The following is a 13933-nucleotide window of genomic DNA, read 5'->3' as shown; positions in this document are numbered from 1 at the left end:
CTGATTAGTCCCGATTCTTCTACTTTTGTGGTAGGATTTTGAGCTGATTGATCCATATGTAAATCCTAGGAATTGTTAGGACACCATTTTTTGTAAACAGGAGGGTGGGGTAGAAATTTTGACGACCCCTGTATAGGACATTCTGTTAAATGAAAATGAACTTTTGTCAGCTCGCTTCCTTTGCTATATTTGCACATTGTGTTCTTTGTTAAATGAAAATGAACTTTTGTCAGCTCGCTTCCTTTGCTATATTTGCACATTGTGTTCTTTCAATTCGCTTTTTGCTTGTGTGCGTCTTTTTCAGGTCACATATTGGACGCGTCTTTTTCAGTTCGCGTATTGGTTGAGTGCGTCTTTTTCAGATCGCATATTGGACGCGCAGTTCGCGTATTGGTTGAGTGCGTCTTTTTCAGATCGCATATTGGACGCGTCTTTTTCAGTTCGCGTATTTGTTTGAAAAGCGAGTAAAGATGGTAACGTACGCGCGAATGTTGGCACCAAACAAATGTAAGCGCAGAAACAAAGAAACTTTGATAAATCTTGTCGTGTAAATTACAAGGGTTATGAATACCCAACAATACATTGTTTGAAATGGATGCGATCTTCCTAACCTTGTAGATTTGTTCAGAATATACAATTAACAATCTGCTAGAACTCTCCCCGTGTAGTTTTGTCCGATCAGTCACCTTGTTCGACCCTCTGGTTGATGGCCTTTCACAGGCTCCTTGCTCGATCTGCTGACGGCCTTTCACAGGCTCCTTGTTCGATTTGTTGATGGCCTTTCACAGGCTCCTTATTCGATCCTTCGGTTGATGGCCTTTCACAGGCTCCTCGTTCGAGTTGACGGCCTTTCACAGGCTCCTAGCTTCAGGTGTAGAACTTCTTCAGGTTTTGTATGTTCCAAGGGCGTGGTAGATCGCGACCTTGCATGTCTTGCAACCTGTAGGTGCCCTTCTTCCTGATTTCGGTCACTTTGTAAGGGCCTTCCCAGGGCGGCTCTAGCTTTCCCACATGTTTCGATGCCTCCACTTTCTTCAGCACGAGATCCCCTACCTGCAGCTGGCGTGGTCGAATTCTACGATCATGGCTCTTCATCATTAGACCCTTGTGATGCAGGATTCGGGCATATGCAGCTTCTCTTTTCTCTTCGATGACAGTGAGATCGAAACTTCGTTCGGCTTGGTTCGTCTCGGGCTCATACTGCATAACTCTCTGCGATTCCTCCCCTATTTCGGCGGGAATGATGGCCTCGGTCCCGTACACCAGGCAGAAAGGGGTTTCACCCGTGGCGGTTCGCGGCGTTGTTCGGTAAGCCCACAAGACCCCGGGCAGTTCGTCAACCCACGACCCCCTGCTCTCGAGGCGAGTCTTCAAATGTTGCAAGATCGTTCGGTTTGTCACTTCGGTCTGCCCATTCGCTTGAGGATTTGCGACTGCTGTGAAGTGTTGCGCGATCTTCAACTCCTTGCACCATTCTGTAATTTTCCTGCCCTGGAACTGCGTGCCGTTATCAGATATTAATATCCGCGGTATACCAAATCTGCATATAATATTCTTCCAAATGAAGTTGATGACTTCCCTCTCCGAGATTTTTGCTACCGCTTCTGCTTCGACCCACTTGGAGAAATATTCGACCGCTACAATGATGAATTTCTTTTGGGCTTGTGCAGGGGGAAAGGGTCCTACGATGTCAATTCCCCACTGGTCAAACGGGCACGCTATCTTGATCGGTTCCATCGGTGTTGCCGGCTGATGTATCAAAGAGGCGTACTTCTGGCAACTCTCGCATTTCCTCACTAAGTTCTTGGAATCCTCGACCAAGGTGGGCCAGAAAAACCCTTGCCGCATCACCTTCTGTGCTAGCGACCTCGCCCCCGAGTGATTACCGCAGCTTCCTTCATGTATTTCCCGCATCACGTACAAAGCTCTTTCTCCCTCCAAGCATTTTAGGAGTGGGCCATCCGCCGTTCGTTTGTAGAGCTGACCGTCTAACATCGTGAATCGGGTGGCTCGAAATTTGACCCTTTTTGCTGCTTGCGGGTCGTTGGGCAGGATGCCCTCTCCCAGGTATCGTATAATCTCTGTCATCCACGACTCGCCCTCCGAAACGACCTGAATTTCTGTCACGCTCGCTAACACCGATCGATCGCGAACTATGGCGGTGATTTTGCGATCTCTAATTTCGTCCATTGCTGCTCCAAATTTTGACAGGGCATCCGCTTTGTCATTTTCTGCTCGAGGAACTTGCGAAACGGTACATCCGTTAAACTTTGCCATCCATTGCTGCGCGATCTCTTTGTACCGTGTCATGGTTCTTTCTCTTGTCTCGTATGCTCCTTCAATTTGCATAGCGATCAGCTGAGAGTCGGTGAAAACCTCCAGATCGCGAGCTCCTGCCTCATACGCTAACTCCAGCCCTAATACCAATGCCTCGTATTCCGCCTCATTGTTCGTTACTGGGAATGATAGTCGAGCAGCCACTTCTATCTCGATGCCCTTGGGTCCTTGGATCAATATGCCAGCTCCTCCGTTATTCGCGTTCGAAGACCCATCTACATGCAGCATCCACTTCGAACAGGTATGGTCGGGAGCCTCAGGTTCTTTCGGATCGCTGGATAACTCCGTGATAAAATCCGCGAGCACCTGTGCCTTCTGGGCCGTCCTGGGCTGGTATTCGATATCATGCTGCCCCAATTCAACCGCCCATTTGATTAATCTTCCGGAGGCCTCTGGTCGAGACATCACATGCTTGAGGGGGTGGTTCGTCAGCACTACTATTTTATGTGACTGGAAATACGGCCGCAGCTTCCGGGCAGTCACTACTAATGCCAGAGCGAGCTTCTCCATCTCTGAATACCGCAATTCCGCCCCTTGGAGCATTTTACTGACATAGTAGACTGGATTCTGATTGTTAGCCTCTTCCCTTATCAGCACGGAGCTAACCGCGTTTTCAGACACTCCAAGATACAAGAATAGGATCTCACCCTCTTTAGGATTTGCGAGCAAAGGGGGTTTGGTGAGGTACTCCTTCAGTTCTTGTAAAGCCTGTTCGCACTCTTGGGTCCATGCGAAACTCTTGGGTTTCCTCAAGGCTTTGAAAAATGGTAGGCTTCTATCTGCCGATCGCGATATGAACCTGCCCAAAGATGCAATTTTTCCGGTAAGCTTCTGCATGTCTTTGATCGAACTCGGCGACCTCAGGCCCATAATGGCTTGGATCTTTTCTGGATTCGCTTCTATCCCTCTTTCGCTGATCATATACCCCAAGAACTTTCCTCCTGTCACTCCAAAGGTGCATTTGTCCGGGTTGAGCTTCATTCCATGCGACCTCATTATGCTGAATGCCTGAGAGAGGTCTTCAATGTGGTCCTGCGACCTCTTACTCTTGACCAGCATGTCATCAACATATACTTCCATGGTTCTTCCGAGCAGGTCCCCGAACATCTTATTAACCAATCGCTGGTAGGTTGCCCCTGCATTCTTCAGTCCAAAGGGCATCATGTTGTAGCAATAAATCCCCTTATCTGTGACGAAGGAGGTTTTGTCTCTGTCCTCTTCTGCCAGTTGGATCTGGTGATACCCCTGATATGCATCCATCATTGAAAAGAGTTCGAACCCAGCGGTCGAATCCACCATGGTATCGATCCGGGGCAGTGGGTACGGGTCTTTAGGGCACGCCTTGTTCAGATCCGTGAAATCCACACACATTCGCCATTTTCCTGAAGATTTTGGGACGAGCACTACATTGGAGAGCCAGCTCGTGTATTGGATTTCCGATATATATCCAGCTTTCAACAGCTTCTCGACCTCTTGCCGTATAGCGTCGTTCTTTTCCTTACTGAAATTTCTTTTCCTCTGCTGCACAGGTCGGGCAGTGGGGTCTACATTCAACCGATGTACGATCACCTCCGGGTCGATCCCGGTGAAATCCGACGGGCTCCATGCGAACATATCCGCATTTTTTCTCAGAAAATCTATCATAGCCATCTCCCCTTCGTTGAGGCTGGAACCTATCCGGGTCGTCTTGCTGGGATCCTCTGTGGCGAGCTGAATAGCCTTGTATTCCTTGCTGGGTTTAAGGTGTTCAGCTTCATACGGTCGGGGCTCCGCGTCCTCCCTGACCTTCTGTTTCTTCGACCTCGGCTCTCCCTTTATCGACAAATTGTAGCACTTGCGAGCCTCCTTCTGGTTGCATGATACCTCCCCGATTCCATATTCAGTGGGGAATTTCATCTTCATATGGTATGTGGAGATAACCGCCCTGAACGAATTTAACCCCGGCCGACCCAGTATGACATTGTACGTGAATGGGGTATCAACCACTAGGAATTTTACCATCAGCGTTTTTCTCTTCGGCTCTTCGCCCATGGACACTGGCAGCTCTATTGTCCCAAGCGAGGCCACTTCGCTTCCTCCAAATCCGACCAGCGGAGTTTTCACGGGCTCGAGCCTCGCATTCTCCAGCCCCATCCGGTCTACGACATTTTTGAAAATGATGTCTGCCGAGCTCCCGCTGTCTATCAACACTTTATGGACGGTGAAGTTCGCGATGTCGAGCTTGATGACCATGGGGTCGTTCTCTCCGCCATCCTCCAATCTGTCCGAACTATTAAATGAGATGGCCTCTTCACCCTCCACCTTCATCACGAATTCTTTCTGTCTCATCGATCCTGCTGTTCGGGCGCATCTTTTCCGTGTTCGACCCGAATCTCCCGCAGTCGATCCTCCCGCTATTGTGTATATGACACCTTTTGTGGGTGCGTTGTTCCCACCCATCGGAGGTTTGTCTGTCCTTGACGGGCCCGGATTTCTGTCTCGGTCCGGGCTTCTCGATCGGCTTCTCCTTCTTCCTCCACCAATTTTACAGTTCGGGGGCACGCGATCTCTGAAATGCCCCTGTCGAACAAGCCTTTCGATCTCATCTTTCAGTTGGTAGCACTCTTCTGTGCTGTGTCCTCTCTCCCGATGGAAGCGGCAGTACTTGTTAGACATCTTCTTGGTGGGAGTGTACCTCGTATGTCTTGGCCATTTCAGCACGTCAGCGTTTTCTACCATCATTAGAGCCTTCTCCCGGGACATGGCCAACGGAGTGTAGTTGTGATATTTTGGCACGTACTTAGGCTCCTTCCGTTTCTCCATTTTTGGTTTGTCATTTCCTCCCCCTCTTCCCTCGTGAGGTCGTCTGGGAACATACTCACGCTCCCTTCGCTCCGAATCTTTCATCGCGTTCATCTCCTCCTCGTCAATATACTTCTGTGCTATCGCCATCAACTGCTCAACATCGCAAGGCGGATCGCGTGCGAGGGCGGAGGCGAAAGATCCCTTCCTGAGTCCGTGTATGAGGATACTCACAAGCATGTCAATCCTCAACTCCTGCACCTCTAGGGTCTCATTGTTGAATCGACCCATGAAACCTTTCAACGTTTCATCTTCTCTCTGTCGGATGTTGAACAGATGAGTAGCCGACCTCTTCTGTTTCTTCTTGCTTGCAAAATGAAAATTAAACTTTTGCACGAGTTGCTCGTAAGACTCGACGCTTCCACGGGGTAGGTTCGTGAACCATTCCTGAGCTTTCCCCGTCAGTGTGGTCGCGAACAATTTAGCCATTATCGGAGCTGATTGTCCGTAAAGATTCATCACCATCTCAAAGGCAGCCACATGCTCCTGGGGGTCTCTCATCCCATCATATCTCCTCAGATCGGGTACTCTAAACCCGGGCTCCACGGTCTGAACGAGGATTTCGTTACAGAAAGGGGAGTTCTTGTTTTGTGCTACGATCTCCCCTCGTTTCTTCAACTCGTCTATCTGTTTGTTCAAGCTATGTATCTGTTTGCCCACGCTCTCCACTTCGGCCCTGGATATGACCGGCTCTCTTCTTTTTGCGCGTCCATGGCTGCTGGAACCTGCATCGGATGATGCCGGTCGCTTACTGCGGTGCTCATGTTCTCCCTGGACTCTGGACTCTCTTATTGGCTCCACGTTTTCAAATAACTGCCTTCTAGCAGTCTCTTTGACCAGGGGGGTTGCTGTTCTCCGTTCATATTCTACTATAGCCTTTCGGCTCGCCTCGTCTATCATCCTCTGCAGCTCATCCTGTGTGATTTGGATGGTTGCACCTGCTCCTCTCCTGGGTGTTTCTTCCTCGGCGGCATTTCCCTCTCCTGGGTGTTTCTTCCTCGGCGGCATTTCTCCTCGATGAACCCTCCATAACGATAGAATTCTCAGATGTTCCCACAGACGGCGCCAACTGATCCGGGTCGAATTATTCTATCTCCTGCGACGATCTCACAGTTGTTCAATTAACTCTTCCGGAACAGGTTTTGGATCCCCTGAGAATAAAACAAGAACCGTGAGCTCGTCGGGTATGTCCCCGACAATGACCCTCCGACGCTCAAGTTAGGTTGATCGAGAGAAATGTATGCTATCTCAAAGTCTCAATAAAAGTTACCTCATTTATGGCGTATCGGGGTCTATTTATAGTACACAGTTGTACGGAAAGTACTGGGCCACGTGGCCTCATCTGGTTGATCCCATTCTAATCGAATGGCCGTCATTGTCCGGGTCTTCTGTCAGCTCCTACGACCCGGGTCGGGTCCTTTGCGACCCGCCCGTTGTGAAGTACGCGGATCCGGTCGCGGAAATGACCATGCTACCCTTAATGAAGGGCTTTTCGGTCTTTTTGCGGGGGGATTATACATATACCCATCACACTGAGAGTCCGGCAGTTGTGGCACATTCTTCAATCCATAGAATAAAAAGTTTGTAATTCCTCCCAAGAACAACCCAAGGCTCATCTTGAACAATCCCAGCCAAATGTAGGATGCCATGCCAGACCAGAGTTCTCTTCTACTTTGCACATCATTATCTCCATATATAACACTCATCGAACCCATAAATTTTATCTTGTACTCTTGAACTAAATTCCTGATGCAGGTCGCTAAATGATGGGTCGGGTCGTAACTTTGGATAGATGTGGGTCGGGTCGCGGCTCTCCCAGAGCTCTTTGTAAAGTAGATCTTGAGAACAGAGAAACACGTTAGGCTTGCTTGGAAGTCCCCAACTAAGGCCCTCTGATACTTAAAGTTAGAAAAAGTAGGGTCGAATTCGATCTAGAAGGTTAATATGATCGAAGTAGCATTAAATGCACCTACCACAAATAATAATGATTAACGATATTTATAGTTTTCCATACCATATAAGATGGATCCACGTGGCAAAATTTGGGAGAAAGCCCGTCAGAAGATCTAACGATAAATAACCCGGGTCTTCGCTTTGGGTAGGATCGGCGACCCAACCCATTTATTTCCACACAGATTTTGTCCTCCTTTTATGATTTTCCTTGAATTGAAGGGTATTTTTGTCTTTCTATTCGTACGGGGCTAATGCCCCTATCAATTCCCAATCACAAGTTGGTGATCCTTGTGATTGAGCCCATGCACACATTCCCTACAACTGCAGCAATCATGTATCACCTAGAAAATGGGCTGATCTGCTGTGTGTTTGCTTCGCGATTGGGCATACAACCATTGTATGACCCAAAGTTTGGCACTTAACACAGCATTATGGCAACTATTCGTACTCCACGTCAACTCGACATGACACCTCTTTCTCACTATCACCAATTGATAGTATAACGACAAGACGTTTTGGACGTTTCGAGTTATAGTCTAACATAATACATATCGTTGCATAGCTTAACCGCGTACATGCCTTGTAATTGCATTAGGCTTCACTAGCCTTCCTATACCACTAGCAATAATGCTCAATCCCCCGCTTGCATATAATAATAATTTTTCATATTTCAAAATATATTATAAATATGAACAAAATATAAATACCAACACATCATATTTCAAAAAAAAAATTAATTTAAAAATATTATCGACACAATAAAATAAATAATATAATAGTGACACAAAGTGTTATTTATAAATTAGAAATACATTTCCTTTTTATATTAGTACAAATAATGTCCAAGACGAAGAATTAACCACCAAACGATGGGTCGATTTTGTAGACTAACAACAGCTTCTCTTTGGTCATTGTCAAACGATATTGACACAAAGAAAATATCTTCAAATACTATGCCTAAGCCGCCAACGACAGCTTATTCATTTAGGAGCGGAGCCCTCATAATCAAGAAGTTGTAAGTTCGAATTTCATAAATGTAGATATATAATCTATTTTTTATAATAATATCATTTTTTTTTCGTGAATATGTTGCTGATCTAAAAATATCAATATATTGAATTGATTATATTTGAGTTTAAATGTAATAAATGGTGTTATAATGAACGGAATCTTTTTTTTTTTAAAAAAAAAAAGCCGCCAAAAAAAAAACCCCGCCAATGGCAGCTACCTACCTTCAATTTAGTATTTGATTTTATTTGTTTTGCAAATATTTCATTTAAAATACCTTATTCTATAAGTATAAATATTTTCACATCGAACCTAAATAAGTTATAGGGTAAATTACATTTTTGATCCCATAAGTGGACTTATTTTTAATTTTAGTCCCACACTCAAGTTAATTCGCACATTTAGTCTTATATGTATTTTTTTTTTTTTTTCAATTTGAGGACCAAAGAGGGGATTTCGTCTTAAAATTGGAAACAAGTCCGCATATAGGACCAAAAATGTAATTTACCCATACGTTATAAGACGTCCAAATTGATATTTGTTAGGTATAATTGGCTCCAAATAAATTGAAAATTCTCGTACGAATTGACATTTCGAATTAGTTATGGGATAAATTAGATTTCTCGAAAGTCTGCTCTACAATATTATTATTGTTATTGTTAATTATTATTCGTTGGACTATTTTTCTATCACGTTTACAAAGAAAAGTAAACGAAGTATATTTTATATGTTCATATATATACATATATATAATTATTTTCCACTTGTGCTAGTTGACTTTTTTTTACTACAATTTGAAAAGGGTTCGACGTATAAATAACTATGACTTAAAAATTATAATAAATTAATATTTTCTTTCGATGTCAGATAAAACTAATAAATCACAATTAATCAAAAAATTCCGTGGTTATAAATACGGCCAAACCAAAGCATTTGTCAGAATTTTTTTTTTTTATAATTGATGTTTTGGCCTCACCCACAAAATCACCGACTACTTATCATTTCACAGCCGTAATTAATTAATATCCCGTCTTTTATTTTTAACTACGACAACTAATTAGTTATGACAAGGGATCATATTTCTTCCGCCATAATTTTATTTTTGACCTATCTTATAAGAAAGTGGCCATGCATTAATTTTAATTTTTTCAGAGATTTTATTCATTACATCATTTAGTATACTTAAATTTATAAATTAATTCAAATATATATCGATATTTTTAAATCAACGAAAATATTCATAAAAACAAAGTCCAAAAACTATTATAAAAGTAAAATATATATTAAATTAATGTTATTAGTCGAGCAAGACCTCGTCGGCCAGTTGCATTAATTAGAGACGGTTTTATCAAACGTTTGCATCCGTGACATATGTCATTGAATTGGCTTGTCAATGTGTGTGGCCCCATTTAAAAAGATAGGGGTTGAATTTGGTAGTACACAAATTAATATTTAAGTAAATGTTGATTGTAGCTAATTAGACCCATAATTTGGAATCTATAGAATGTTCTCTAGTTGTCAAATAATTATTAGTGGTTTAAGTTGTGGTGACGTGGAATTCTTGAAAAAAAAAATTGTTTAATATATTTTATATATATATATTTTTTAAAAATATTTTAAATGAGTCTCGATACGCCTGTGAATTTTCTAGGGTTCGTAGGTTAGATTTATAAATAAACATATGAATTATATATGGGACCAATAGGTTCGTTAGAAAAATAATCGTGGTATTGAATAATAAATAACATTTTTAATGAATTTATTTAAATTAATTAAGATGTTAGTGTTCAAATCTCAATGCCCTTGGGCCATGATAAAAATTAAATTTGAATTATGGGAGAAAAACAATGGCATCTTAAACTAAAATGGAAAAATTTGTAATTTTTGATTCATAATTATATGGAGTGGCAATTTTAGTCTTATTAGAATTCAATTTGACAATTAAGTCGTACCATTTACGTCGAAGACAAATTTTGCAGAAAATTGCAAATTTCGTTGGAGTTTTGCACGTTGCTCGATTCTGGCAAGATTATGATTTTCGGTGAATTTTGTCCTTAATGCTTCGTTTTTTTGGGGTGAAGTATATTAACACCCTTGATGTTAGGTTGCATTACATAAACACCCTTTACATTTAGTAAAATTACAAGTATATTTCTTGATGTTGCAGTTGGAGTTACGAATACATACCCTACTCAGTAGTGAAACTTCACATAAAAAAACCCTGGGTAAATTGCACTAAACCTCCCAAGAGATGAACTTATAATTTCATAAAAGACGGGAGATATTTGTGGGATTAGATCTAACTGAAAGCGGTACCAATTTTTTTTTTAAAAAAAATATATATGACTTACTTTATCTAATTAAATTCTTACCACGTCGTGATTATAGGATAAAAAATATAATTTTTTCGACCAAAATTATAGTACTACATCGAATTAATAAGTAGGGTCGTACCGACAAAAAGTCTATTTTATTTTGGTTAAAAGTAAATTATGATAACTACGTAGCAAAGAATATTCAATGAGGCTATTTATTTAGGTGTGCGTTCAACCAATACTTAGTATAGTAACCTATTAAAAGGCCTCAAAGTTGGATCTATTTGATTTTAATGTACTATAACTCTATATGCTGAAGTGACAAGAAATATACCTACATCAATTATGCATAGATACATACACAGACTATACATATTGATAGAGAAAAGTATTATTTTAGTCTGTTAAGTATACCTAATTTTAATTTTAGTCCGATAATTATGTCCATTTTTGTTTAGATTCAGTAACTTACGAAATTGCTTACTTTTAGTCATCTGACAGATTTTCGGACAATTTTACCCCTATACAACTTTTGAAAGACAGTTTTAGTCCATATGCACTCATAGGGGTAAAATTGTCTAAAAATCTGTCAGAGGACTAAAAGTAAGCAATTCTGTAAGTTACTGGACCTAAATAAAAATGGACATAGTTATCGCACTAAAATTAAAATTAGGCATACTTAGCGGACTAAAATAATACTTTTCCCCATATAGATATAAGGAATTTGAGTACGGGTGATTATATGTACACATTTATATATCTTCTATCTATGTTAATATATCGTTTATACTCATATCGGTGGTTAATAACACTAACGTACCAAATTTTTGTAAAGTGGAAAATGTCATTTAATTGATACGATAATTAATTTATTAGATTTTCTAAACTTTACTTTTATTGACAAATTAATTTAATTTATTTAATGTAATATATTGATTGATATATTATATTCTTATTTATTGTATATTTTAAAGTGTAAAAGATTATTTATTATATGCACGCAAGAAAAGCGTGTCACAATGACTAGTACTATTATGAAAGGAAGAGGATTTTTAATTCAAAGTGATAGTTTTGCTACCGCTATACCAAATTATTATAATACCAAAAATGCTCTTCAATTGATAGAACATATTTAACTTTCAATTCATCTGAATTTAGCCTTCTCCTTTTAATTGTGTCTTAGGGGACGAGGGCCACCACTTTCCATCCGGCGTTTGGTCAGTAGGGGAGCTAGCTCCCTTATTCATAACAATGTACACCGTCTCGTATTATTGTTGTCATCCTTCTAGCTATATTTATTTTGTTATGAGTTTAATTCCATGCATCTATATGCACTCACCAATTAAATTTTTTCCCTTTTGTTTAATTTTATTGTTAATTAAAATAGAAATAATATATTTGATGTGTATCAAAATGAACTAGTCTAAAGAGGTCTAAGCGATCTAAAAACAAGAAATAAATCCAAGGCCCATAAAGCCTTAGGAAGCCTAAGGCTACCTGACAAGCGGTCCCTAGAGAATAGATTGACAAAAGGAGGACCAGTAGGCCCTCAAGGACACATAACGCCATTAGAGAGAAGGACTCTAAATCCCTCGAGTCTGGGGAGGGGGGGGGGTATCCTCCGCACTAGCCAACTATTGGAGGACTCTGTACCAAATTTGAGGGAGGATCAACATTATCCAACACCTTTGAGGCTATGATCCCCCGCAAATCAGTAACCTTATTCAACAACCTTATAGTTGCCTATAAATACAACTCTCCCCCAACGAGAGAAGGACATGCACAACAAGATTCACATTCAGCTCCATACATTCATCCACACAATTCCTACATTCCCAAATTCATATATTCACAAGTTCAAAAGGACACATTTTGGGACACCCTTCATACCCTCACACATTCATATGTTCATCACTTTAAGTCTACCTACTATACTTTTTACCCTTTTTGCTACCATATTAGCTTAAAGGAGCATTGTAATTTCATACTTTGAGCTTGATTCCACATCAGTCTCTCTATTGTACACAAAATCAAGCAATAACATTCCTTTCTTCACTCATTTAACCGTTTTTACCTTGTAGCACTTGCTTCACCACTTTCCACTTTAAGTGGACCGAGCACTATACTTTTTGCTTGCATTATTTATTCGATATATGCGTTTTTTCTGCACGCATCAGTTGGCGCCGTCTGTGGCAACACAGAACTAAAACGTGAGATTAATGAAAGCAACCAACAACAGAGCTAACACCTCCTTCGATGACTCCCCCGGAAAAATGGTCCCCCTCACGATGGAGGACCTCTAATATATGATTATTGCCCTGTTCAAGGCCCAACTTCAACGACCCCAACATTATCATTACTCAATGCTAATGTCCCTACTAATCCGATATTTAATGTGTAGGAAATAGTGAGGCAGGACGTCCTCTAGGGTAGAAGGCGAGGGCACCCTCCCCCACAAGAAAGTGCCTCTAGAGACTAGAAGGCGCACAGGTTTTAATAAGCTTCAATAAAACCTTTTAGACCTACAAAGGCATGTCTTTGGAGTACCCCTGGGCAGGCAGGAGGGCTTGCCCCTCAATGAATAAATATTCACATACAAGCTTTCTTTAAAGAGTATCTTTAATATTCTAATTTATTACCCGTGGAGGTATGTTTCTACCATTTCCGATGTGATAACATGTGTCTTCTTGTAGTGATTTCACGATGGATACTTCTCCAAGCCTCTAGCCAAAAGCCCTACCCTAGGCAAGCATCCTTCTCAGCCTCCTCAAAGTAAGTCCTATCCCTATGCAGGCATCATTCTCAGCCTCATTAGAATAAACCCTGCCCGTAGGCAGGCATCCTTCTTAGCCTTCTCAGAAGAAGCCCAGCCCCTAATGAGTCATCTTTCTCAAATTTCTCAAAATAAAACCCCACCTACGGGCAGACAATCTTTCATAAAAAGCCCTGTCTTCCACACAGGCACAGGAGCCCTCCTCCGTTGAGGCACCCCAGCCCTCCTTTGGGTAGGTACTTAGGTCTTTCTCTAGGGGACTTGTAAGCTCTGTCTCGTGCAGGTACTTAAGCATTCCTCCGTGGTGGCGTCTAGGCCTTGTATCCGACGAACACCTTATTCTTCCCTCCGACAAAGTCTTTAACTTCTGCTTCAAGTACCCTCCTCCTCCGAGGAGGCACAATAATTTTGCTCCGTGCAAGACCTATTAATAATATATACACATCTTTATCATTAACATTCTACTGTAGAAAAATAAAGCCCTACACCGAAGTAAACACAAAAGGAACTCGTTATGCCCTCCTCCATGGAGGCACTTTCTAAAAGCCCTTTTCTGTACAAGCAGCAAGTAAGCTCTTCTTTTTTTAAGCATGCTTATGCTACTAATATTCTTTGCAAGAACTCGAAAAAAATATCCTCTCTTAGGACCAAATTCTTGTCTTGAAGATGCCTACTCTAGTAAGTGTCAAAATCTCCACTTATTAAA

At 41.5% G+C, this 13933-nt stretch overlaps 1 protein-coding gene across 1 annotated transcript; it reads right to left on the bottom strand.

Annotated features, from left to right (window-relative positions):
• Positions 868-6186, bottom strand: LOC105161084. Its single transcript, XM_011078659.1, has one exon. It carries the CDS (start codon positions 6184-6186, stop codon positions 868-870), a length of 5319 nt encoding a protein of 1772 aa, XP_011076961.1.

The sequence above is a fragment of the Sesamum indicum genome, linkage group LG4 (assembly GCF_000512975.1).
Source record: "Sesamum indicum cultivar Zhongzhi No. 13 linkage group LG4, S_indicum_v1.0, whole genome shotgun sequence".
NCBI classification, from domain to species: Eukaryota; Viridiplantae; Streptophyta; class Magnoliopsida; order Lamiales; family Pedaliaceae; genus Sesamum; species Sesamum indicum.
The sequence above is the reverse complement of the archived record's forward strand: the minus strand, read 5'-3'. Positions and strand labels throughout refer to the sequence as shown.